The sequence below is a fragment of the Urocampus carinirostris genome, chromosome 13, assembly GCF_059441175.1.
Source record: "Urocampus carinirostris isolate Australia breed hairy pipefish chromosome 13, RoL_Ucar_1.0, whole genome shotgun sequence".
Taxonomy (NCBI): Eukaryota; Metazoa; Chordata; class Actinopteri; order Syngnathiformes; family Syngnathidae; genus Urocampus; species Urocampus carinirostris.
Window position 1 is genome coordinate 33687564 of NC_142361.1, and position 24089 is coordinate 33711652.

The 24089-nt window shown below is 39.8% G+C and overlaps 1 protein-coding gene across 2 annotated transcripts in view; it reads left to right on the plus strand.

Annotated features, from left to right (window-relative positions):
* Positions 1-5047: 5047 nt before the first annotated feature.
* The window catches only part of rims1a (regulating synaptic membrane exocytosis 1a), a 135915-nt gene continuing 116873 nt past the window's right edge, over positions 5048-24089 (plus strand). For both annotated transcript variants that reach the window (XM_088351707.1, XM_088351706.1), the window contains exons 1-2: positions 5048-5713; positions 19713-19787. In XM_088351707.1, the coding sequence (XP_088207833.1) occupies positions 5562-5713; positions 19713-19787 (227 nt within the window). In that variant the 5' untranslated portion in view covers positions 5048-5561. The remainder of the gene's footprint in view (positions 5714-19712; positions 19788-24089) is intronic.

A 24089-nucleotide genomic window follows, 5' to 3' on the forward strand; every position in this document is an offset into this window, starting at 1 on the left:
AGTACAGCATCTTTATGAGGTGCACCTGGCTTTGGCAAAATCAAGTGGACATATTCCAACCTGCAGCTCGTTTTTCTCTTGCGCTTCCCTCAGCGTTGTCTCGCAGGCCGGATTCAATCCCTTAATGAGCCTGATCCGGCCCGCGAGCCACATGTTTGGCACCCCTGTTTTAGAGAGAAAAAACAAAAGACTCTCAAGATGAATGGGCAAAAGAAAAATGTGTTACAAGACAGCGCTGAGGAAAGAGGTCAAAAACGGTTTTCATTCGTGTCCTCTCAGTTTTCTGTTAGTGTAGCATGAAAATGGTGAAAGTAGGAAAAGTAGTGTTTCAAACTCAATCCCAATTCCTACCCGAACCCTGAAAAGATGAAAAAAGGACTTTATTCAACGGTGTCTACGAAAGGCACGTACTCAGAGGCACCACGCAAGAAGCTTGACAGACTGCAATACCGAGTTAAGCCAGAAGATGGCATCAGCAAGTAGAACATTTTAAAATTCCGGACAGCACTGTTAAGTATTTACAGTCTTCATAGGAAAAAAAATTGCAAATATTGAGTTGTAATACGAGGGGTGTTTTTATAATTTTCTTTTAGCGGAGACGGTGAACTTGAAGGATTGTATGCCTTAATTGATAAAATAAGATGTTTATAAAAAATATTGCCCTATTGACACACTGTCCCTTTAAAAAAGAAATATGCTGTTAGGAGTTAATGTCACTGCCGGAACAAGCAGTGGACCCAAATGCGTAACGTTTCACACAATGTTTTTTAAGGGAACGGGAAGTTAGGGCGAGAGGAATAAAACAACAATCTGGTGCTCGCTGGACAGGTGGAACAGGAAGGCGGGGCAGACAGGCAGGGCCGGAGAGCGGAGCGTGATCATGGTCCGGACAAATCGGGTAGCCGGGACGGGAGAACGAAGCGTTATCGCGGATCGGAACAAGTCGGGTAGCCGGGACGGAAGAATAAAGCTTGGTCGGGGATCGGAAGCAAGTCGGGCAGCCGGGACGGGAGAATGAAGCGTCATCGCGGATCGGAACAAGTCGGGAAGCCGGGACGGAAGAACGAAGCTTGGTCGGGGATCGGAAGCAAGTCAGGCAGCCGCGACGGGGGAACAAAGCGTAATCGTGGATCTGAACAAGTCGAGTAGCCGGGACGGGAGAATGAACCGTGGTCGGGGATCGATACAGGAGACAGGTGAGGGAAACATGCAGGATATGGGTAGCCGAGACAGGACAACGGACCTTGGATCAGGGATCGATACAGGAAACAGGTCGGGATCAAACCGGGAGCCAGAGTCAAAAGTGCTTGCCTTGCATGCGCTGAGGTTTGCCGACGGACTGACAAGAAGTAAACGAGAATCCTTGCTTAAATAGGAAGCGAGCTAATTCGGGGACGAGTGGCAGCTGGGGCTGAAAAAGCGAGCACAGGTGAGGGCAATTGACAAATCGTGACAGAAATTACTTCTTTTTTGGGAGAGGAATAACTATAAGATGTAATAAAGATACTTGTATGAGGTATACGTGTTGACAACTGCTCAAGATTTGGGAACAAATTTGAGAAACATGGTATGAAACATTTCTACAGGAATTAAAAGTACTAAAACAACTACCGTATTTTCAGGACTAAAAGGCACACTTATACTTGATTATAAGGCACCCTTACAAAATAATTCTCCTTGTTCTATATATATATATATATAAGGCGCACCAGACTATAAGGCACATGCAATTAAAATTACAGTTAGAATGAACGTTGCATTTAAAAAAATCAGAAAAAAGAAGTCATCGAACTTAAATATTTGGAAATCTGCTTTCACAACCAAAATACCCTTATTCGTTTATAAATGGTTGCCATTTAATTGTAAATATGCATTTATGTTTTTATTTGACTGTATTTCTTAAAGTGCCTGGATTATAAGGCTTACTTTGGAATTATCTGGCAATTTTTCGTTTTTTTTGGTGATTACTTGCTAAAGTACAAGTAAATCATCTATTTTTCAAAATACTTCCTATTGCAAATTCTAGGTAAGTAATCGTATTTCTGCAGAATATATTGCAGTATGTTTTGTACATTTCTATGTAAATGACAGTGGAGTCATGAACGCTGTCATAAAGCCCCTTTACAGGATTCCGAAATCTGACCAATCAGAGAACAGTATTCCCTGGCGGGGGACGTCCAAGCCTTAAAGAAACAGTAACACACGCAAAAAAAGAGCAAGAATGTCTGAGCAGACGGCATGAAAGAAGATAAATAATTCAAGTTATTATTCAATTGGCTTGAGATGAAGAAGGGGAATTCACACAAAAAGGAAACATTTTAAGCGTATTTGCTCAATGCACCCACGCTGTTACGTAGCAGTCGTTTGGGGGCGGGAAAACCTGATATCTCGCCCCTGAGGAAACCTTTATTTTGATACGTGCTGTAGTGATGGGAATTCCAGCTCTTTTTAGAGAACAGGGTCTTTCGGCTCGGCTCACTAATAAGAAACGACTCTTTCAGCTCCCAAACGTTTCTTCAGATTCATAACAAGGAAACCAAAAGCATAAAAAATTATTAATTTCAAAAATGTCTAATTTACAGTGATAACGTTCGTTGTTTTATTACAGAGTCAACATTTTCAAAAAAATAAAAATAAAAAAATATGACGCCGTTAATCTTGACCAGTCACGAACGCCTTCTACAGAAAAAAACAAGATAGCGGGACAACGAGCGCAAGATCGGGAATAAGAGAAAGAGAGAGAGAGAGACGAAGAAAAGGAGAGAGAGAGTGGAAGATTAAGAAAAGGAGATAAATAGAGCGAACAATAAAAAAAACGAAAAAGGAGTGAGGAAGGGAAAGAGATGGTGATGAAAAGACCGAGAAAGACAGAGAGAGAAAGAAAGAGAACGAGAATCAGAAAGAGAAAGACGGATAGAGACCGAGATAGAAAGAGAGAGAAAGGAGAAAGCGTCAAAAGACATATAGAGAGGTAGAATAGGAAAGAAAGAAAGGGATACCAAAAAGAGTGAAAGATAGAGATAAAGCAAGGGGGATAAGACAGAGTGAACAAAAGTGATGGTAAACTAGAAATACAAAGATAGAGAAAATGATAGAGGGATAGAGAATGAAAAAGATAAATATTTAGATTCAAAAGGAGAGAAAGAGAAAGTGGGACGGAAGAAAGAAAGAGAGACACTGAGAAAACGGGAGAGAGAGAGAGAGAGAGAGAGAGAGAGAGAGAGAGAGAGAGAGAGAGAGAGAGAGAGAGAGAGAGAGAGAGAGAGAGAAGAAAAGAGAGAGTGATAACGTGAGAAACCAGAGATAAAATAGAGAAATAGTGAGAGAGAGGTAAAGAAAGAGGAAGTAATGTATACATATAAATAGAGAAAGGGGGAGAAAAGAGGAGGGAAATAGAGAGAAGGGGAAAACTAGAGAGAAGTGGAAAACGAGAGAGAGAAAGAGAGAAGGGGAAAGCAAGAGAGAAGGGAAAAACGAGAGAGACAGAGAAAGAGAGAAAAGGGGGAAAACAAGAGAGAAGAGGTAAACGAGAGAGAGAGAGAGAAAGAAAAGAAAGAGAGACACGGAGTGGGAGAGAGAGAGAGAGAGAGAGAGAGAGAAGAAAAGAGAGAGTGATAACGTGAGAAACAAGAGATCAAAAAGATAAATAGTGAGAGAGGGGTAAAAAAGAGATAGAAAGATATCCATACAGAAATAGAGAGAAGGGTAAAAAAGAGGAGAGAAATAGAGAGAATGGGAAAGCAAGAGAGAAGGGGTAAACGAGTGAGGGAGAAAGAAAAGAAAGAGAGACACGAGTGGAGAAGAGAGAGAGAGGGAGAGAGAGAGAGAGAGAAAGGGAAAACAAGACAGAAGGGGAAAACGAGAGAGAGAGAGAAAGAGAAAAGGAGAAAACAAGAGAGAAAGGGTAAACGAGAGAGAGAGAGAGAGAGAGAGAGAGAGAGAGAGAGAGAAAACAAAGAGAGACACGGAGTGGGGGAGAGAGAGAGAGAGAGAGAGAGAGAGAGAGAGAGAAGAAAAGAGAGAGTGATAACGTGAGAAACAAGAGATCAAAAAGAGAAATAGTGAGAGAGGGGTAAAAAAAGAGAAAGAAAGATATCCATACAGAAATAGAGAGAAGGGTAGAAAATAGGAGAGAAATAGAGAGAAGGGGGAAACTAGAGAGAAGTGGAAAACGAGACAGAGAACGAGAGAAGGGGAAAGCAAGAGAAGGGGAAAACGAGAGAGACAGAGAGAGAGAAAAGGGGAAAACAAGAGAGAAGGGATAAACGAGAGAGAGAGAGAGAGAAAAGAAAGAGAGACACGGGGTGGGGGAGAGAGAGAGAGAGTGAGAGAGAGCGAGAGAGATAACGTGAGAAACAAGAGATCAAAAAGAGAATTAGTGACGGAGGGGTAAATAAAGAGAAAGACAGATATCCAGAAATATATACAGAAATAGAGAGAAGGAAAAAAAGAGGAAAGAAATAGAGAGAATGGAAAAGCAAAAGATAAGGGGTAAATGAGAGAGGGAGAAAGAAAAGAAAGAGAGACACGTAGTGGGGAAGAGAGAGAGGGAGAGAGAGAGAGAGAGAAAGGGAAAACAAGACAGAAGGGGAAAACGAGAGAGAGAGAGATTGAAAGAGAAAAGGGGAAAACCAGAGAGAAGGAGGGTAAACGAGAGAGAGAGAGAAAAAAAAAAAGAAAAAGAGACACGGAGTGGGGGGGAGAGTGAGAGAGAAGAAAAGAGAGAGCGATAACGTGAGAAACAAGAGATCAAAAAGAGAAATAGTGAGAGAGGGGTAAAAAAGAAAGATATAAAAATATATATACAGAAATAGAGAGAATGGGAAAGCAAGAGAGAAGGGGTAAACGAGAGGGGGAGAAAGAAAAGAAAGAGAGACACGTAGTGGGAAAGAGAGAGAGTGAGAGAGAGAGATTATTTCGAAATGAGCCGACTCCTTATAGATGGGAGCCGGCTCTCCTCCTTCACCCCCCTAGAGCCAGCCAATGCATCCGTCCCGTTCTCAAACGCCCCATCCCTAACGTGCGACAGGCTGCGGCGAGCGCGCATTTCCCCGGCAAAGCGGAGCCCCCCATTCTCAAATTAGGGCGGCGCGCGTTCCCGCTGCAAGGGGAAAGGGAGCGCGCTTGAGGGGCTGCGGTCCCATTGACCAGCTCCGTCTCCTTGGCAGCAGCAGCAGCATCATCCGAGAAGGAAGTATCCGCCTGGCCTCGCCTTGCAGCGCCGCATCCAGGCCACTAGCCCAGCGAGGAGACCGGAACCCCCCTTCCTTCCCACCCCCGCTCCGTCCGCACCGGAGAAATGGGCTCCCCTTGAAAGAGAGGTGGCGGAGGGGAGAGGCGGGCGGTCGGGAGGGGGGAAACCAAGAGGGGATAACGGCGATCGGGAGCATCAGCGCCACCACAACCATTATCGCTACTACTACCCCCTCCCTCGCCGGGTGCCTCCCCCACAACCGCCATGGGAACTCCGCATCCCCCGCTCCTCCATCCGCGGGCCATGTCGTGATCCCCCCCGCCAGCGTGATCCGTGATCCCGATCTCCAGGGGCGGTGCTGGGCAAGATGTTCGCCTCGGTAGGCCCTCGGGGTCCGGCCGTCGCTCAGGCCATCCCGGAGCCCGACTTGAGTCACTTGACGGAGGAGGAGAGGAAGATCATCATGGCTGTGCTGGCTCGGCAAAAGGAGGAGGAGGCGAAGGAGGAGGCCATGCTAAAGTAAGCTAAACCAAGATTTGCTCTGTGTGTGAATGTGTCTCCTCTTCTTCTCTTCCTCTCTTGTGTAACTGGAGTGCTTCGGCATCAGTACCACTGCTCTTTTCTCCTCTAACTGCAACCTCGGCCGAATTCCCCCCCATTATTAATAACCGCAATTCACCTTAATAACTCACAATTAACCTTACCAAGCCAACACGGCGCCTATTTACTCACATCAAGTCAGAGGGAAATGATAACTGTCGTGAATTCATAATCCCAAAGGTGAGAACCACCAGGAAAAGTATGTGTGTGTCTGTGTGTGGAGTCAAACTTTGGAACAATTTACAAGACGAGATTAAAAAAATGTCCGACGATTCGCTTGTTCGAATTTAAATACCAAAAAACATTCCTGGCGGAATACAGAGGTGAAGAAAATCGGGTATGAGTGGAGGGAATAGTGCGTCTAGAACAGGGGTGTCGAACTCATTTTAACTCGGGGGGGGGGGGGGGGGGGGGGGGGCACACGATAGTACAAACATTCTGTCGGGGGTGGGACTAGTCGATTAAAGAGAAAGAAAAAGAGATATAAAAAAAAGAGAAAGAGGGAGAGAAAAGGAGAGAGGGTGGGACAAAGAAAGAAAAAGAGAGAGAGGGAGAGTGTGAGAAACAAAAGAGATAAAAAGTCGCGAGAGAGATGAAAATAAAGGGAGAGGAAGAAAGAAATCCAAAGACAAATAGAAAGACATAAGGAGAGAAAAGAGAAAAGAAAGCGCGAAGGGTAGGAAGAGAGAAAGAGAAAAGAGGAACAAAGGAAGAGAAAAAGAAAGACACAGAGAGTGAAAGAGACAGAGACAGAGAGTGGGAGAAAAGGGGTGGAAAAGAGAGAGAGAGAGAGAGAGAGAGAGAGAGAGAGAAATAAATACAAGTTTGTGAGAAGAACATGGCTTTGGCAACATCAAGTTGACATATTTTAACCTGCAGCTTGTTTTTCTCTTGCGCTTCTCTGAGTGTGGTCTAGAACTATGGTTAACTTTGTGTTATTGTTGCTATTCTTACAACTGTTATTCTTATTATTATTACAATTGTTGTTATATAATTGGTGTATATAATAGGGAAGATGAAGGGGAAGGGAATATAAGCATTTGCTTCTTACTACCCCTTTCCGAACATATTATGTAATATTATTTTGTTGTTGAGTTATTGTTTTTCTTCTAGTTTTATTTTGATGTTCGAATAAAGTTTTCATTCATTCATTCGTTATGCAGAATGAAAACAGAAGCGATTTGTGTAAACAAGTGTATTTCAGGGCAGGACGGCGGCGCAGTGGTTAGCGCATGTGCGGCACAGTTCATGTCTTGGGTTCAAATCCAGCTCCAGACTTCCTGTGCGGAGTTTGTATGTTCTCCCCGTGCCTGCGTGGGTTTCCTCCGGGCACTCCGGTTTCCTCCCACATTCCGAAGACATGAATTTCAGGTGGATTGGCCGGTCCAAATTGTCCCTAGGTGCGAATGAGCGAGCGAGTTGTCTGTCCCTGTGTGCCCTGCGATTGACTGGCAACCAGTTCAGGGTGTCCCCTGCCCACTGCCCGATGATGGCTGGGATGGGCTCCAGCACCCCCGCGACCCTACTGAGGATAAGCGGTGTAGCTAATGAGATGAGATGAGAAGTTTATTTCACTGACCAAACACTGTATTCTCCGCACTCTAAGGTGCGCTCCATTTTTAAAGCGCACCCCAAAAAATATTTTGATATTTTTCTCTATATAAGCCGCACCTATAGGGCGAATGGAATCGAAACTATACTCTAAAGCGAGGGGTGTCAAACTTATTTTAACCCGGGGGGGCCACACCATAAAACAAACATTCTCTCGGAGGCCGGACGAGTAGATGAGAGCGAAATAAAAATAGAGATAGAGAGAGAAAAGAAAGCGAGAGAGGGAAAAAGAGAGAGAGAAAGAGAACCTGAGAAACAAAAGCGATAAAACGAGAACAGAACACGGAGCTGCTGGAAAGGCTACCCTAACCCTAACATGAAGCTGCTCGACCGCCAAGCATAGTGTGTGGTACAAAAGGAGGCGGGCTTTTCGTCCTCCCCGCCTTCCGATTGGCCGAAATCAAACCCCATCGCACCCGTTCATCGTTTTAAATTATGGGTAACTCGAGGATAACCGTGGGCCGGACGCCGTGTCACGATACGGTTCGTCACCGGCAGCGTGACATCCCACTTGCTCGAGAAAGAGAAACTCATTTCTCATTTGCGCTCGTCTCATTAGCATCAGCGCTACGAGCTTAGTCCGGAGTCAAGTGGACTGCTTTTCCTAGCTGTATCCTTTCTTATCAGTACTTTCCCAGCAATGGTCATCCGCCCTTCTCTTATCACATCACCTTTGATGTGTCAGGAATGTGCAGTACAGACGCTGCCCTACTTACGAGGGACGAATGTTCGTAAGTTGAATTTGTTCGTAATCAGCGCTACGAGTCACTCTTAGGCCGGAGTCAAGTGGACTGTTTTTCCTAGCTGTATCCTTTCTTATCAGTACTTTCCCGGCAATGGTCATCCACCCTTCTCTTATCATATCACCTTTGATGTCTCAGAGTCATGCTTAGGCCGGAGTCAAGTGGACTGTTTTTCCTAGCTGTATCCTTTCTTATCAGTACTTTCCCAGCAATGGTTATCCGCCCTTCTCTTATCATATCAGCTTTGATGTCTCAGGAATGTGCAGTACAGACGCTGCCCTACTTACGAGGGACGAATGTTCGTAAGTTGAATTTGTTCGTAATCAGCGCTACGAGTCATGCTTAGGCCGGAGTCAAGTGGACTGTTTTTCCTAGCTGTATCCTTTCTTATCAGTACTTTCCCAGCCATGGTCATCCTTCTCTTATCATATCAGCTTTGATGTCTCAGGAATGTGCAGTACAGACGCTGCCCTACTTAGGAGGGACGAATGTTCGTAAGTTGAATTTGTTTGTAATCAGCGCTACGAGTCATGCTTAGGCCGGAGTCAAGTGTGTTGTTTTTCCCAGCTGTATCCTTTCTTATCAGTACTTTCCCGGCAATGGTCATCCGCCCTTCTCTTATCATATCACCTTTGATGTCTCAGAGTCATGCTTAGGCCAGAGTCAAGTGGATTGTTTTTCCTAGCTGTATCCTTTCTTATCAGTACTTTCCCAGCCATGGCCATCCGCCCTTCTCTTATCATATCACCTTTGATGTCTCAGGAATGTGCAGTGCAGACGCTGCCCTACTTAGGAGGGACGAATGTTCGTAAGTTGAATTTGTTCGTAATCAGCGCTACGAGTCATGCTTAGGCCGGAGTCAAGTGGATTGTTTTTCCTAGCTGTATCCTTTCTTATCAGTACTTTCCCAGCCAACAGCTGCTGTTTCCAGCTCTGGGGTGCAGTTGAGCCGTTCCCGTCCTTATGCAGGATATGTAGGCCAGGTCTCTGGCTCCTATAGAACCAGTAGGCCGGGGGGGTCTCAGACCTCCTTCCAGCGTCCGGATACTTTTTGCTACTTGTGTGTTTCTGGAAGAATCATTTAGCTTGTACTGCTAACAATGTTGTTGGACAGAAAAGGACAGAAATACAGAGAGAAATACAAAAATAAATACAGAAAGAAATACAGGACAAAGAAAGAAAGAAAGAAAGAAAGAAAGAAAGAAAGAAAGAAAGAAAGAATAAAGAAAGGAAGAGAGAAAGAAAGAAGAAAGAAAGAAAGAAAGAAAGAAAGAGAGAAACAAAGAAAGACAGAAAGCAAGAAAGAAAGAAAGAAAGAAAGAAGGAAGCATAAACAACAACATTTAAAATTTTATATTTCCATGAAAGGACAGAAATACAGAGAGAAATACAAAAAGAAATACAGAAAGAAATACAGAACAAAGGAAAGAAAGAAAGAAAGAAAGAATAAAGAAAGGAAGAGAGAAAGAAAGAAAGAATAAAGAAAGACAGAAAGACAGAAAGAAAGAAAGAAAGAAGGAAGCATAAACAACAACATTTTAAATTTTATATTTCCATGAAAGGAGAGAAATACAAAAAGAAATACAGAAAGAAATACAGAACAAAGGAAAGAAAGAAAGAATAAAGAAAGGAAGAGAGAAAGAAAGAAGAAAGAAAGAAAGAATAAAGAAAGATAGAAAGCAAGCAAGAAAGAAAGAAAGAATGAAGCATAAACAACAACATCTTAAATTTTATATTTCCATGATGACACTGACAGCACGTCACTGGTCTGTGTCATACTTGAACACGAGCACAAAACAGAAAGAAAAAAGGAAATAAAGAAGGATAGAAATAAGGAAAGGAATAAGGAAAGAAAGAATGAAATAAAGAAAGAAAGAAAGAAAGAAAGAATAAAGAAAGGAAGAGAGAAAGAAATAAGAAATAAAGAAAGAGAGGAACAAAAAAAGAAAGAAAGAAAGAAAGAATAAGGAAAATAAGAAAGAAAGAAAGAAAGAAAGAGAAAGAAAGAAGGAAGCATAAACAACAACATTTTGAATTAAATATTTCCATGATGACAGATGAGGCTGTGCCTCCACTGACTGCACGTCACTGGTCTGTGTCATTCTTGAACACAAGCACAAAACAGAAAGAAAAAAAGAAATAAAGAAGGATAGAAATAAGGAAAGGAATAAGGAAATAAATGAATAAATAAATAAATAAATTAAAAAAGAAAGAAATAAAGAACAAAGAAAGGAAGATAGAAAGAAGAAAGAAAGAAAGAAAGAGAGGAACAAAGAAAGAAAGAAAAAAGAATAAGGAAAATAAGAAAGAAAGAAAGAAAGAAAGAAAGAAAAAAAGAATAAGGAAAATAAGAAAGAAAGAAAGAAAGAAAGAAAGAAAAAAAGAAAGAAAGAAAGAAGGAAGTATAAACAACAACATTTTGAATTAAATATTTCCATGATGACAGGTGAGGCTGTGCCTCCACTGACTGCACGTCACTGGTCTGTGTCTTACTTGAGCACAAAACAGAAAGACAAAAAGAAATAAAGAAGGATAGAAATAAGGAAAGGAATAAGGAAAGAAAGAATGAAAGAAAGAAAGAAAGAAAGGAAGAAAAGAGAGAAAAAAGAGAAAAGCAGAGAAAAGGAAAGAGAAAGACAGAGAGTAAAATACATAAAGAAAGTAAAAGAAAGAAAGAAAGAAAGAAAGAAAGAACAAAAGAAAGACAGATAGAAAAAAAGAGAAAAGAAAGAAAAAAATGGGAGAAAAAAAGAAAGAGAGAAAGAAAGCAAGAAAGAGAAAGAATAGTAGAAGTATTGAGATAGAAAGAGAAAGAGAGACAGTGAGTAAGAGAGAGAGAGTGAGAGAAAGTAGTTTTATTGTTGTAGTATTTCTGGTGTAATAATTTTGTAGTAGTATTTTGTAATATTTCAATAGCTTCATTTTTCTTTTCAGAATGAAAGCAAAATAATATATTAGGTCCCTGTTTTCAAGCATTACATTTGATATCTAGTTTTTAATAGTATTTTTGTAGTATTTCTGTCGTAGTATTTTGGGGGACAAAGTATGTAGACGAAAACACGTTTTATTAGTCCTGCTTTATATACTTTTATATAGATTGTCATGATATTTTGACCATTTTGGTTTAGCGGCCCGGATGAAAAGGCCCGAATTTGGCCCACGGGCTGTAGTTTTCTCACCCCTTCCCGATCCCCTTTACCTCAAGCTATACGAATAGTAATGTAGTAAAATACAAAAAAATGAAGTAGTAATCTTTTGAATTTTTGCTCACAAAATTTATGCAGGAGTATTTTCGTATTATAGTATTATTGCAGTGGTATTTCTGTAGTATTTCTTTAGAAGTATTATGGAAGTATTTCCAAAGTAGTATTTTTGCAGTATTTTTAAGTGTTTCCATTGAAGACTTTTTGGAGTATATCTGTAGTATTGTATGGTATTACTGTAGGATTTCCTGCTTATTATGTCCATACTAGCATTATGTACCATATTATTACTGTAGAAGTATTTAGGAAATATTTCCAAAGTGGTACTTTTGAAGTATGTTAGTAATCCCTTTTGAAGTGTTGCCATTGTAGACTTTTTGGAGTATATCTGTAGTATTGTAGTAGTAATACTGTAGTTTTTTGGGGAGTTTTTTTGTCTTAATATGTTCGTACTAGTATTTTGTAGAATAGTATTACTGTAGAAGTAGTTTGGTAATATTTCTAAAGTGGTACTTTTGTAGTATTTTACTAGTATATTTGAAGTGTTTCCATCGTTTGGAGTATATCTGTAGTATTGTCTGGTATTACTGTAGTCTTTTTTTCAGAGTATTTCCTGCTTATTATGTCTGTACTAGTATCTTGTACCATATTATTACTGTAGAAGTATTTAGGAAATATTTCCAAAGTGGTACTTTTGGAGTATTTTAGTAGTACTTTTGAAGTGTTTCCATTGTAGACTTTTTGGAGTATATCTGTAGTACTGTAGTAGTAATACTGTAGTTTTTTGGGGGGAGTTTTTCTGTCTTAATATGTTTGTACTAGTATTTTGTAGAATAGTATTACTGTAGAAGTAGTTTGGTAATATTTCTAAAGTGGTACTTTTGTAGTATTTTACTAGTATATTTGAAGTGTTTCCATCGTTTGGAGTATATCTGTAGTATTGTATGGTATTACTGTAGTCTTTTTTTTAGAGTATTTCCTGCCAATTATGTCCGTACTAGTATCTTGTACCATATTATTACTGTAGAAGTATTTAGGAAATATTTCCAAAGTGGTACTTTTGGAGTATTTTAGTAGTCTTTTTGAAGTGTTTCCATTGTAGACTTTTTGGAGTATATCTGTAGTATTGCAGTAGTAATACTGTATTTTTGGGGGGAGTTTTTCCTGTCTTAATATGTTCGTACTAGTATTTTGTACAATAGTATTACTGTAGAAGTAGTTTGGTAATATTTCTAAAGTGGTACTTTTGTAGTATTTTACTAGTATATTTGAAGTGTTTCCATCGTTTGAAGTATATCTGTAGTATTGTAGTAGTATTACATTAGGTTTTTTTGGAGTATTTCTGTCTTAATATGTCTTTACTAGTATTTTGTAGAATCGTATTACTGTAGAAGTATTTTGGTAATATTTCCTAAGTGGTACTTTTGTAGTGTTTTAGTAGTCCTTTTCAAGTGTTTCCTGTGTAGACCTTTTGGAGTATATTTGTAGTATTGTAGGAGTATTACTGTAGTTCTTTTGGAGTATTTATGTCTTGATATTTCCGTACTAGTATTTTGTACAATAGTATTACTGTGGAAGTATTTTGGTAATATTTCCAAAGAGATACTTTTGTAGTATTTCCGTAGTATTTTTGTAGTATTTTATAGTATTACTGTAGTTTTACTGTTGTAGTAATTTTGGTTTAATATTTTTGTTGTAGTATTTTAGTATTGCCCGAGTAGTATTTTGTAGTATTTCTATAGCATGTTTTCTCTTTAGAATGAAATCAAAATAATATATTAGGTCCTTGTTTTCAAGCAGTAAATTTGATTTTTAGTTTTTAATAGTATTTTCGTAGTATTTTTGTCGTAGTATTTTGGTCCTAGACACCCAAAGGCACAACGTGGACAAAGTTGGCATACAAAAACACCTTTTATTAGCTGTGCTTTATTTACTTTTATATGCATTGTCATGATATTTTGACCATTTTGGTTTAGTGGCCCGGATGAAAACACCTGAATTTGGCCCACGGGCTGTAGTTTTCTCACCCCTTCCCGATCCCCTTTACCTCAAGCTGTACGATTAGTAATGTAGTAAAATACAACAAAAAATAAAGTAGTCATTTTTTGAATTTTTGGTCACAATATTTATGCAAGAGTATTTTCGTATTATAGTATTATTGCCGTGGTATTTCTGTAGTATTTATTTAGAAATATTATTGGAGTATTTCCAAAGTAGTATTTTTGCAGTATTTTAGTAGTATTTTTTAAGTGTTTCCATTGTAGACTTTTTGGAGTATATCAGTAGTATTGTAGTAGTATTACTGTAGTTTTTTTGGAGTATTTATGTCCTAATATGTCTGTACTAGTATCTTGTACAAAAGTATTACTGTAGAAGTATTTTGGTAATATTTCCAGAGTGGTACTTTTGTCATAATTTAGAAGTATTTTTTAAGTGTTTCTATTGTAGACTTTTTGTAGTATATCTGTGGTATTGTAGTAGTAATACTGTAGTTTTTGGGAGTATTTCTGTCTTAATATGTCCGTACAACTGTTGAAGTATTTTGGTAATATTTCTAAAGTGGTACTTTTGTAGTATTTTACTAGTATATTTGAAGTGTTTCCATCATTTGGAGTATATCTGTAGTATTGCAGTAGTACAACATTAGTTCTTTTGGAGTTTCTGTCTTAATATGTCCGTACTAGTATTTTGTAGAATCGTATTACTGTAGAAGTATTTTGGTAAAATACGACAAAAGTGGTACTTTTAGTAGTATTACAGTAGTTTTTTTGAAGTATTTATGTCTTGGTATTTCCGTACTAGTATTTTGTACAATAGCATTACTGTAGTAGTATTTTGGTAATATTTCCAAAGTGGTACTTTTGTAGTATTTCCGTAGTTTTTTCGTAGTATTTTATAGTATTACTGTAGTTTTACTGTTGTAGTAATTCTGGTTTAATATTTTGGTCGTAGTATTTTAGTATTGCCCGAGTAGTATTTTGTAGTATTTCTATAGCATGTTTTCTCTTTAGAATGAAATCAAAATAATATATTAGGTCCTTGTTTTCAAGCAGTAAATTTGATTTTTAGTTTTTAATAGTATTTTCGTAGTATTTTTGTCGTAGTATTTTGGTCGTAGACACCCAAAGTCACAAAGTGGACAAAGTTGGTACACAAAAACACCATTTATTAGTCCTGCTTTATTTACTTTTATATACATTGTTGTACTATTTCTGTATAATTGCAGTGATATTTATGTAGTATTTCTTTAGAAGTATTATTGAAGTACATCTAAAGTAGTATTTTTGCAGTATTTTAGTAGTATTTTTGATGTGTTTCCATTGTGGACTTTTTGGAGTATATCTGTAGTGTTGTAGTCGTATTACTGTAGTTTTTCTGGAGTATTTCTGTCTCGATATGTCCATACTAGTATTTTGTACAACAGTATTACTGTTGAGGTATTTTGCTAATATTTTCAAAGTCATACGTTGGAATATTTTAGTAGTCCTTTTGAAGTGTTTCCATTGTAGACTTTTTGGAGTATATCTGTAGTATTGTAGAAATATTACTGTAGTTTTTTGGAGTATTTCTGTCTTAAGATGTCCGTACAAGTGTCTTGTACAAAGTATTACTGTAGAAGTATTTTGGTAATATTTCTAAAGTGATACTTTTGTAGTATTTTAGTAGTATATTTAAAGTGTTTCTAATGTAGACTTTTTGAAGTATACCAGTAGTATTGTAGTAGTATTACTGTAGTTCTTTGGAGTATTCCTGTCTTAATATGTCCAAACTAGTTTTTTGTACAATACTGTAGTATTACTGTAGAAGTATTTTGGTAATATTTCCAAAGTGGTACTTTTATAGTATTTCCGTAGTATTTTTGTGGTATTTTATAGTATTACTGTAGTTCTATTGTTGTACTATTTCTGGTATAATATTATTGTCGGAGTATTTTAGTCTCGCTGTAGTAGTATTTTGTAGTGTTTCTATAGCTTTGTTTCGCTTTAGAATGAAAGCAAAATAATATAACAGGTCCCTGTTATCAAGCAGTGAATTTGATATTTAATTTTCAATAGTATTTTTGTAGTATTTTTGTGGTAGTATTTTGGTCGTGGACACCCAAAGGCACAACGTAGACAAAGTTGGGATACAAAAACACGTTTTATTAGCTGTGCTTTATTTATGTTTATATGCATTATCATGATATTTTGACCATTTTGTTTTAGCGGCCCGGATGAAAATGCCCGAATTTGGCCCACGGGCTGTAGTTTTCTCACCCCTGTACTGCACGCAATCTTCCCTGTCATTTTCCTTACGGGTCTCAGCGTTTACACAAAGTCGGTGAGCAACGCTTGAAACAACAGTGAGCAACAGCAATCCCAAGTGTGGCAACTGAGTCATTATCAAACATGTCCAAAATTTGACATCAAGTTACATTTTGCTGAGTTTCCGGCAATGCAAAATTATTTTTCTCTTTTGAATGAATTGACTCATGTACGTCGTTTGTTCTTACAATTCTTTCACAAGATTTCTTTTTATTTCCTGATATATTTTGTCGCATAATATTAACATTTTTGGGGGCTTATTTAGTCGGTTCTAAGATACAGAACCAAAGTAAAATGTTGGCAGCAAGATTCACTTGATATCATTGGAAATTATTTGAATGCAACACAAACTTTTTCTTCTTTTTTCTGTGTTTTTTTTCTACTTTTTTAAAAATTCCTTTAAAAAAAATCTCATCGTGTTTGTTTTTTCCGAGATGTTACTTTTTTCTTTTTGTTCTCTATATACCCTTTTCCTACATTTCTTTCTTTTCTTTTTTTCTGGCTTTTTTCTAAATGTTTCCTTCTTTTTTTTCTCTTCCTTTTGTTTCTTTTTTTCTCAACTTTTCACTACTTTTTCATTTTGGTATTTTTTTCTTTTTTTTCTATTCCCCCCTTTCTTTAAGTCATTTTGTGCATCATTTTACATAATATTTGGTCATGTTGGGATTAAAGAAGCAAAAACAACCCGAAGAGCCGTTTAGGACTCGAAAGAGCCGGTTCCTTTTAGTGAGCGGAGCCGAAGAAGCCGGTTCGCTGACAAACTCTACTAACTTTACTCAACTTCGTTCTACTTTGACTCGACTTCAAAATACCGCATTTAGAACACAGCGTCAGGGGAACCCGTGTATTTTTACCTTCATGCACTGTATCTTTGACTTAAGTCGCTTCTTAATTAGTCATTTTGAGCCCTCATTTTTGTGCGCTGGCTCGATTTTCTTCTGCGCTGAGAATGTGCGAGCGGTGCGCAATTGCGCACGTGCGCAGCTTAGAGGAAACACTGACTACACGGTCCCTTTATTCCATAGTATTTCCACAAGGCCGCAAACATAACCGAGCAGATAGATCGGATGACCCACCTAAGCTTGACGCTCCCTCAAGCTGTACGATTCTGTTCTATTTTAAGCTCTCCGAGCGGACTGATAGCCCGGCACTGGAATGGAGGATCGATCGACTGCATGGAAAGTAGGAAATGTCCCATATAAAGCTCCGGAGTTAAGTGGCCGGGCCTCCTTTTTAGCTTCGGAAGACCAGGATTCAAACCATTGAAGAGATTGAAGAGATTTTTTTAACTCAGTGGTCGGCGACTTTTTCTAATAACCACTGAGCCTGATCTAAAACCTACATGAGGGCAAGGAATACTCAAAAACAAGTCAGGTCAAGTGCTGTTAAATTGTGACGCCCTTAATCACAAGGAGTCTCAAAGGGCTGCACAGACCTCAGATTATTGCAAACAACCCGACTATTATGACACCATCCCCTGATCTTAAACCTACATGAGGGAAAGGAAAAACTCAAAAACAAGTCAGGTCAAGTGCTGTTAAATTGTGACGCCCTTAATCACAAGGAGTCTCAAAGGGCTGCACAGACCTCAGATTATTGCAAACAACCCGACTATTATGACACCATCCCCTGATCTTAAACCTACATGAGGGAAAGGAAAAACTCAAAAACAAGTCAGGTCAAGTGCTGTTAAATTGTGACGCCCTTAATCACAAGGAGTCTCAAAGGGCTGCACAGACCTCAGATTATTGCAAACAACCCGACTATTATGACACCATCCCCTGATCTTAAACCTACATGAGGGAAAGGAAAAACTCAAAAACTTTAGCATGATGAAAGCCAAGTCAAGACATGTTTATTTGTGACGCCCTTAATCACAAAGAGTCTCAAAGAGCTGCACAGACCACAGATTATTGCAAACTACAGACTATGATGACACCATCCCCTAATCTAAAACCTACATGGGGGCAAGGAAAAGCTCAAAAACTTTAGCATGAGGAAAGTCAAGTCATGTTTATTTGTGACGCCCTTAATCACAAAGAGTCTCAAAGGGCTGCACAGACTACATACTATTACAGACTACTGACTATTATGACACCATCCCCTGATCTAAAACTTACATGAGACTGGGAGGTCGGTGGTTCGAGCCCCGGCCGAGTCATTCCTAAGACTTAAAAAGTGGTCGGCGGCGCCCTCTGTTGGCTGCGGCTGCATCGGCTCGCTACAACGGGTCAGGTGTAATCGACATTTCGTTCTGTGTACATTGTTACACAGAATGACAATACAAGGAAATTATTATTATTATTATTATTATTATTATGAGGGCAAGGAAAAACTCAAAAACGTTAGCATGAGGAAAGTCAAATCAAGTCATGTTTATTTTTATATCCCTTGATCACAAAGAGTTCCAAAGGGCTGGACAGACCACAGATTATTGCAATCTACAGACTATTATGACACCTTCTCCTGATCTAAAACCTACATGAGGGCAAGGAAAAACTCAAAAACTTCAACATAAGATCAGTCAAGTCATGTTTAATTGCGACGCCCTTAATCACAAGGAGTCTGAAAAGACTGCATAGACTACAGACTATTATAACACTATTCCCTGATCTAAAACCTACATGAGGGCAAGGAAAAACTCAAAAACCTCAAGTCAAGTCATATTTATTTGTATAGGCCTTATTCACAAAGAGTCTCAAAGGGCTGCACAGACCACAGATTATTGCAATCTACAGACTATTATGACACCATCTCCTGATCTAAAACCTACTTGAGGGCAAGGAAAAACTCAAAAACCTTAGCATGATGAAAGTCAAGTCATGTTTATTTGTGACGCCCTTAATCAACAGAAGTCTCAAATGGCTGTACAGACTATGCAGACTATTATGACACCATCCCCTGACCTAAAACCTACATGACGGCAAGGAAAAACTCAAAAACCTCAAGTCAAGTCATGGATATTTATGACGCCTTTAATCACAAGAAGTCTCAAAGGGCTGCACAGACCACAGATTATTGCAATCTACAGACTATTATGACACCATCCCCTGATCTAAAACCTACATGAGGGCAAGGAAAAACTCAAAAACCTCAAGTCAAGTCAAGTCATATTTATTTGTATAGGCCTTATTCACAAAGAGTTTCAAAGGGCTGCACAGACCACAAATTATTGCAAATTACCCGACTATTATGACACCATCCCCTGATCTAAAACCTACATGAGGGCAAGGAAAAACTCAAAAACTTTAGCATGAGGAAAGTCAAATCAAGTCATGTTTATTTTTATAGCCCTTGATCACAAAGAGTTCCAAAGGGCTGGACAGACCACAGATTATTGCAATCTACAGACTATTATGACACCATCCCCTGATCTAAAACCTACTTGAGGGCAACGAAAAACTCAAAAACCTCAACAAGAGGAAAATGAAGAAACCTTTAGAAGGGACTGCACAGGAGGTCATCCTCCCTCCATCTCACTATAAAAACCTGCCTGCCTTCAGCCGCTCTGCCCCCCAACTCTGGAACTCATTGCCGCCTGACCCGCACCTTCAAATCCGGACTAAAAACTTTCCTGTTTTATTCTTGCTCTGTTGTTGTTTTGTTGTTGTTTGTTACTATATGTACCTTGCAGACATGGGACCAAGTCACACATGTGCAAGTCTCAAGTAAGTCTCAAGTCTTCACCTTCAAGTCCCAAGTAAGTCCCAAGTATTTTTTTCTTGGGCAAGTCAAGTCACAAGTCAAGTCCCGAGTCTTAGATTGCCAAGTCCAAGTCAAGTCACAAGTCATAAAAACAGCGACTCGAGTCGACTCGAGTCCAAGTCACTAAGTCTCAAGTCCCCATGTCTGGTACCTTGACCTTGGATGTCCTGAAAGGCGCTTTGAAGTAGTATGCATTGATATGATTATAAATACTACAAAATACTATAGAAGTACTGCCAGACTAAATATTAAATGAAGGGCTTTTTGAACCCAATACTTCCCACGATTCCCAAATTTTGTCCACTCCCGCACAAGACAAAATTTCATTCTTTTCTTATTTTGTGTATTTCAGAGAAGAGAAGCCTATCCAAGCACGAACGGTCAACTTGGTCGGCCAGAAGAAACCTCCGCAGCAAAACGATGTCCGGTGAGTGGATCGCTAAGTTTTATCCGACAGAGTTTGCATGTACTCCTCGATTCATCGTAATTGTGACGGTCTGCGATCCTTCTCGCACCTCGAATGAGTCACAAGGATAACAACTGCAACTCTTATGTGCATTTCATTGAAAACATGTCTGATTTGAGATCGAGAGTGACACAGAGTATAAGAGTATAAGAGTACAATGAGAGAAAGGGAGAGAATGGGAAGAGTGAAAGGGAGAGAAAGAGAGGGACAGAGAAAGAAAGAAAGGGAGAGAAAGAGAGAAAGTGAAAAAGAGAGAGAGGGAAAGAAAGAGAAGGAAAGAGAGAGGCAGAGAAAGAGAGACAGAGAATAAGATACAAAGAAAGAGAGCAAGAGAGAAAGAAAGAAAGAGAGAAAGAGAGAAAGAGAGAAAGAGAGAAAGAGAGAAAGAGAGAAGAGAGAAAGAGAGAAAGAGAGAAAGAGAGAAAGAGAGAAAGAGAGAAAGAGAGAAAGAGAGAAAGAGAGAAAGAGAGAAAGAGAGAAAGAGATAACATAAAGAAAGAAAAAGACAGAGGATAAAAAAGAGAGGGAAACAGAGACATAGAGAGAGAAATTAAAAGAAAAAGAGGAGAGGAATAGAGAAAGAGAGAAAGACAGAGAAAGAGAGAAATTGAAAAGGGGAGAGAGGGAAAGAAAGAGAAGAGAAGAGAGAAAGAGGGACAGAAAATGAGAGAAAGAAAGCGAACAAGCGAGAAACACAGAAAGAGAGCAAGAGAGCAAGAGAAAGAGAGAAAGAGAGAAAGAGAGAAAGAGAGAAAGAGAGAAAGAGAGAAAGAGAGAAAGAGAAAGAGAGAATGACAGAAAGAGAGAAAGAGAGAAAGACAGAAAGAGAGAAAGAGAGAAAAAGACAGACGATGAAAAAGAAAGAGAGAAACAGAGAGAGAGAGAGAGAGAGATAGAGAGGGAAAGAAAACAGGGAGAGGAAGAGAGAAAGAGAGAAAGGGTGAGAAAGAGAGAAAGTAAAAAGGATAAAGAGGGAAAGAAAGAGAAGGGAGACAAAGAAAATGGGAGAAAGAAAGGGAGAAAGAGAGAAAGACAGAAAGAGAGCAAGAGAGAAAGAGAGAAAGAGAAAAAACGAGAAAGAGAGAAAAAGAGCAAGAGATAACATAAAAGAAAGAAAAAGACAGTGGATAAAAAGAAAGAGAGGGAAACAGAGAGAGAGAAAGAGAGGGAAAGAAAAAGTAGAGAGAGAACAGGAGAAAGCAAGAAAGAAAGAAAGAGAGAGGACATAAAGTGAGTTAAAAGAAAGACAGAGAAAAAGAGTAAGAGAAAGAGAAAGTAAAGTGAGCGAAAAATAGAAAGATAGAACGATAAGGACAGTGAGAAAGAGGGGGCCAAAAAACGCAAAAGAAGAATAGGGGGTATTTATTTATGAATCTATTACGTCATGTATGTACTTCTACGTATTTTAGTATTAGGTTTCCTTATGTATCACAATACGAATAGTATTCCCCAAAATATGCAGCCTTATCGGCTGAGTATTTTGGCCCATTCCGCTCAGCCCCCCCAGACTCAAATTACAATTCATCATCTGCTTGTGTATAAGCCATGCAGCAAAGACTCTAAGCACGTGTAATCGAAAGGAGGAAGTAAGCGCTCCCTTGCTAGCACGGTACCATGGCGATAGCCCAGCAGCCCTGCAGTGTGGCGCGTTAGGAGCCTTGAGACCGGCGAGGAGTCATTTCCTGACTTCCTTCAGGAATTGGCTTCTATCCCAGTCGTCCCACGAGCTTCTGAGCAAGCAAGGATCGGGAAGATGTTCATTTCTAGATGTCTGAGGGATATACCGTCATTTCTGGAGTCGCAGGCTTAAAGAGCCGTAGAAATCGGCGGGGAAAGGTCTAGTACCTTCCGACAATCTCCTGCCCTGTTTTCTTCTGCCTGTTACCTGTTGCCGACCTGTTTCTGGACCCGTTTCTGCCCTGCTCTTCTGTCCCGGCCATCAACCTGTTTTGCCCTTTGTTTCCTGCCTGATACTTGTTGCCGACCTTTTTTCTGGACTCGTTACCGCCCTTGCTCCCCCGTCCCGGCTATCGATCAGCTTTCCCCGCCGCCCACGACTATCCTCGCTCGATAGTTCCCGCCGTCAGCTACCCGTGTCCGCCGATCATCGGATCGTGGAAGCAAGCACTGCCCTCTTTCGCAATTAACTGAGTAAAAACGAACGCTATTCGGTCCTGTCTCCGTCTCTGTGACGGAATATGATTTTTTTTCCAGTGTCATTTCGTTCGGTTTCACTTTCGTTTGCCGCACGTCGCCGAGATGCGCACTTTGCCGCCGAACGGTACATATAGGCGCTACTTTTGCTATGCACACTCGATTTTAGGGACTCTTCGTGTTTACTTTGGCGGCAATTTAAAGATTCGGGTTTATTTCCGGCTCGTTTATCAAATCAAGTTAATTTGTCGCGTTTTTGCGGGTTCGGTTTATACACCTGCGACTCGGGTCGGGTCTGGATGAATTTTTTGGGCCCTTACCTCTACTCTCCACCAATTAAATATGTTCTTAAATGTACGCATAAGGCTTTCAATCAGGTCAGAATTTATGGTAGAGGCTTGTAGTTTGGAATTTACGGTATCTTTATCCTTTACCTAAGCCTGGCTTGACGGTATTCAGTGTCCTTAAAGGACGACGTAGCAAAATTTTGGGCCGTTGTGAAGCTTCGAAGAGTTATGAGATGCAATTGCAGACGCGAACAGAAAACCTGACAGCAATCCAGCACTTTAATGTGATTGTTGCTATCACAGCAGTTCTTCTAGAACTTATTTTTCCGAAAAATCGATTGACCTTATTCACATAATTGCCTTAATTTACACTTTTTGTCATTCATTATTTATTTCTTGAGGGTCTTTAGTCGTACTTATTGCAATTTAAAGGGAGACTGTATAATATTTGGCTACTGGATTGTTACAGTTTGACGTGTGGATGAACCCTTGTGGAGGAGGCAGGTACTGCAGGCAGATGCGCTCAAAACAAGGACGGCGTTTGTTGACCAAATCACCAAACAAGTGGGCACACACACAAAAATCAATAAATTGCCCAAAAGAAACCCAAAACCTGGAGTCGGAAAATGGAACTAGCAAGGTGACAAGGAAACCAGAAATAAATAAACTTGGCATGGTGGTGAAAATGACACGAAGATGATTGGAGAACTTGAAAAAAAAAATGACACAACAAATATTGCTGTATAAAAAAATACTTTTAAGGGTTAAGGTGTGTGATAATTTAACACACCTCTGTCCAGTTCAAAACACCGGTTGGGGCTCTCTACTAGTGGGAGGTTTGCCAGACACTAACACTGGATAATATTATATTATATAGAGGTAAATCAAATCAGGGCATATGTAGCAATTCATTTGTTGATTACCTGTGATTATTTTATGTTTTTTTATTACACAAAAATAAATCAAGTGAAAATTAATTACAGGATAATTGGTATTACAATGAATTTAAAACAGGATGTTAAATATCCGGTCTCTTACAGTTTCGTGCTGATCCAAATTAGAATTGTTGTAGAATGAGGGTTGCAACAAATACTCGAGTGGTACAATGAACATCAAGTACGTGGACCAGAACTTCAAAATTTGGGAGTATTTTAGCCTGGAAAAAGACAGATCGGGTAGCCGGGACAGGAGAACGGAGCTTGGTCCGGTAATTGATACAGGAAACAGAATCAGGATACGGGTAGCCGGGACAGGGGAACAGAGCTTGGATCGGGGATCGATACAGGAAACAGAATCAGGATACGGGTAACTGGGACAGGAGAACGTAGCTTGGATCAGGGATCGATACAGGAAACAGAAACAGGATACAGGTGGCCGGGACAGGGGAATGGAGCTTGGATCGGGGATCGATACAGGAAACAGAATCAGGATACGGGTAGCAGGGACAGGGGAACGGAGCTTGGATCGGGGATTGATACAGGAAACAGAAAGAGGATACGGGTGGCCGGGACAGGAGAATGGAGCTTGGATCGGGGATCGATACAGGAAACAGAATCAGGATACGGGTAACTGGGACAGGAGAACGTAGCTTGGATCAGGGATCGATACAGGAAACAGAAACAGGATACGGGTGGCCGGGACAGGGGAATGGAGCTTGGATCGGGGATCGATACAGGAAACAGAATCAGGATACGGGTAGCAGGGACAGGGGAACGGAGCTTGGATCGGGGATTGATACAGGAAACAGAAAGAGGATACGGGTGGCCGGGACAGGAGAATGGAGCTTGGATCGGGGATCGATACAGAAACAGGATACGGGTAG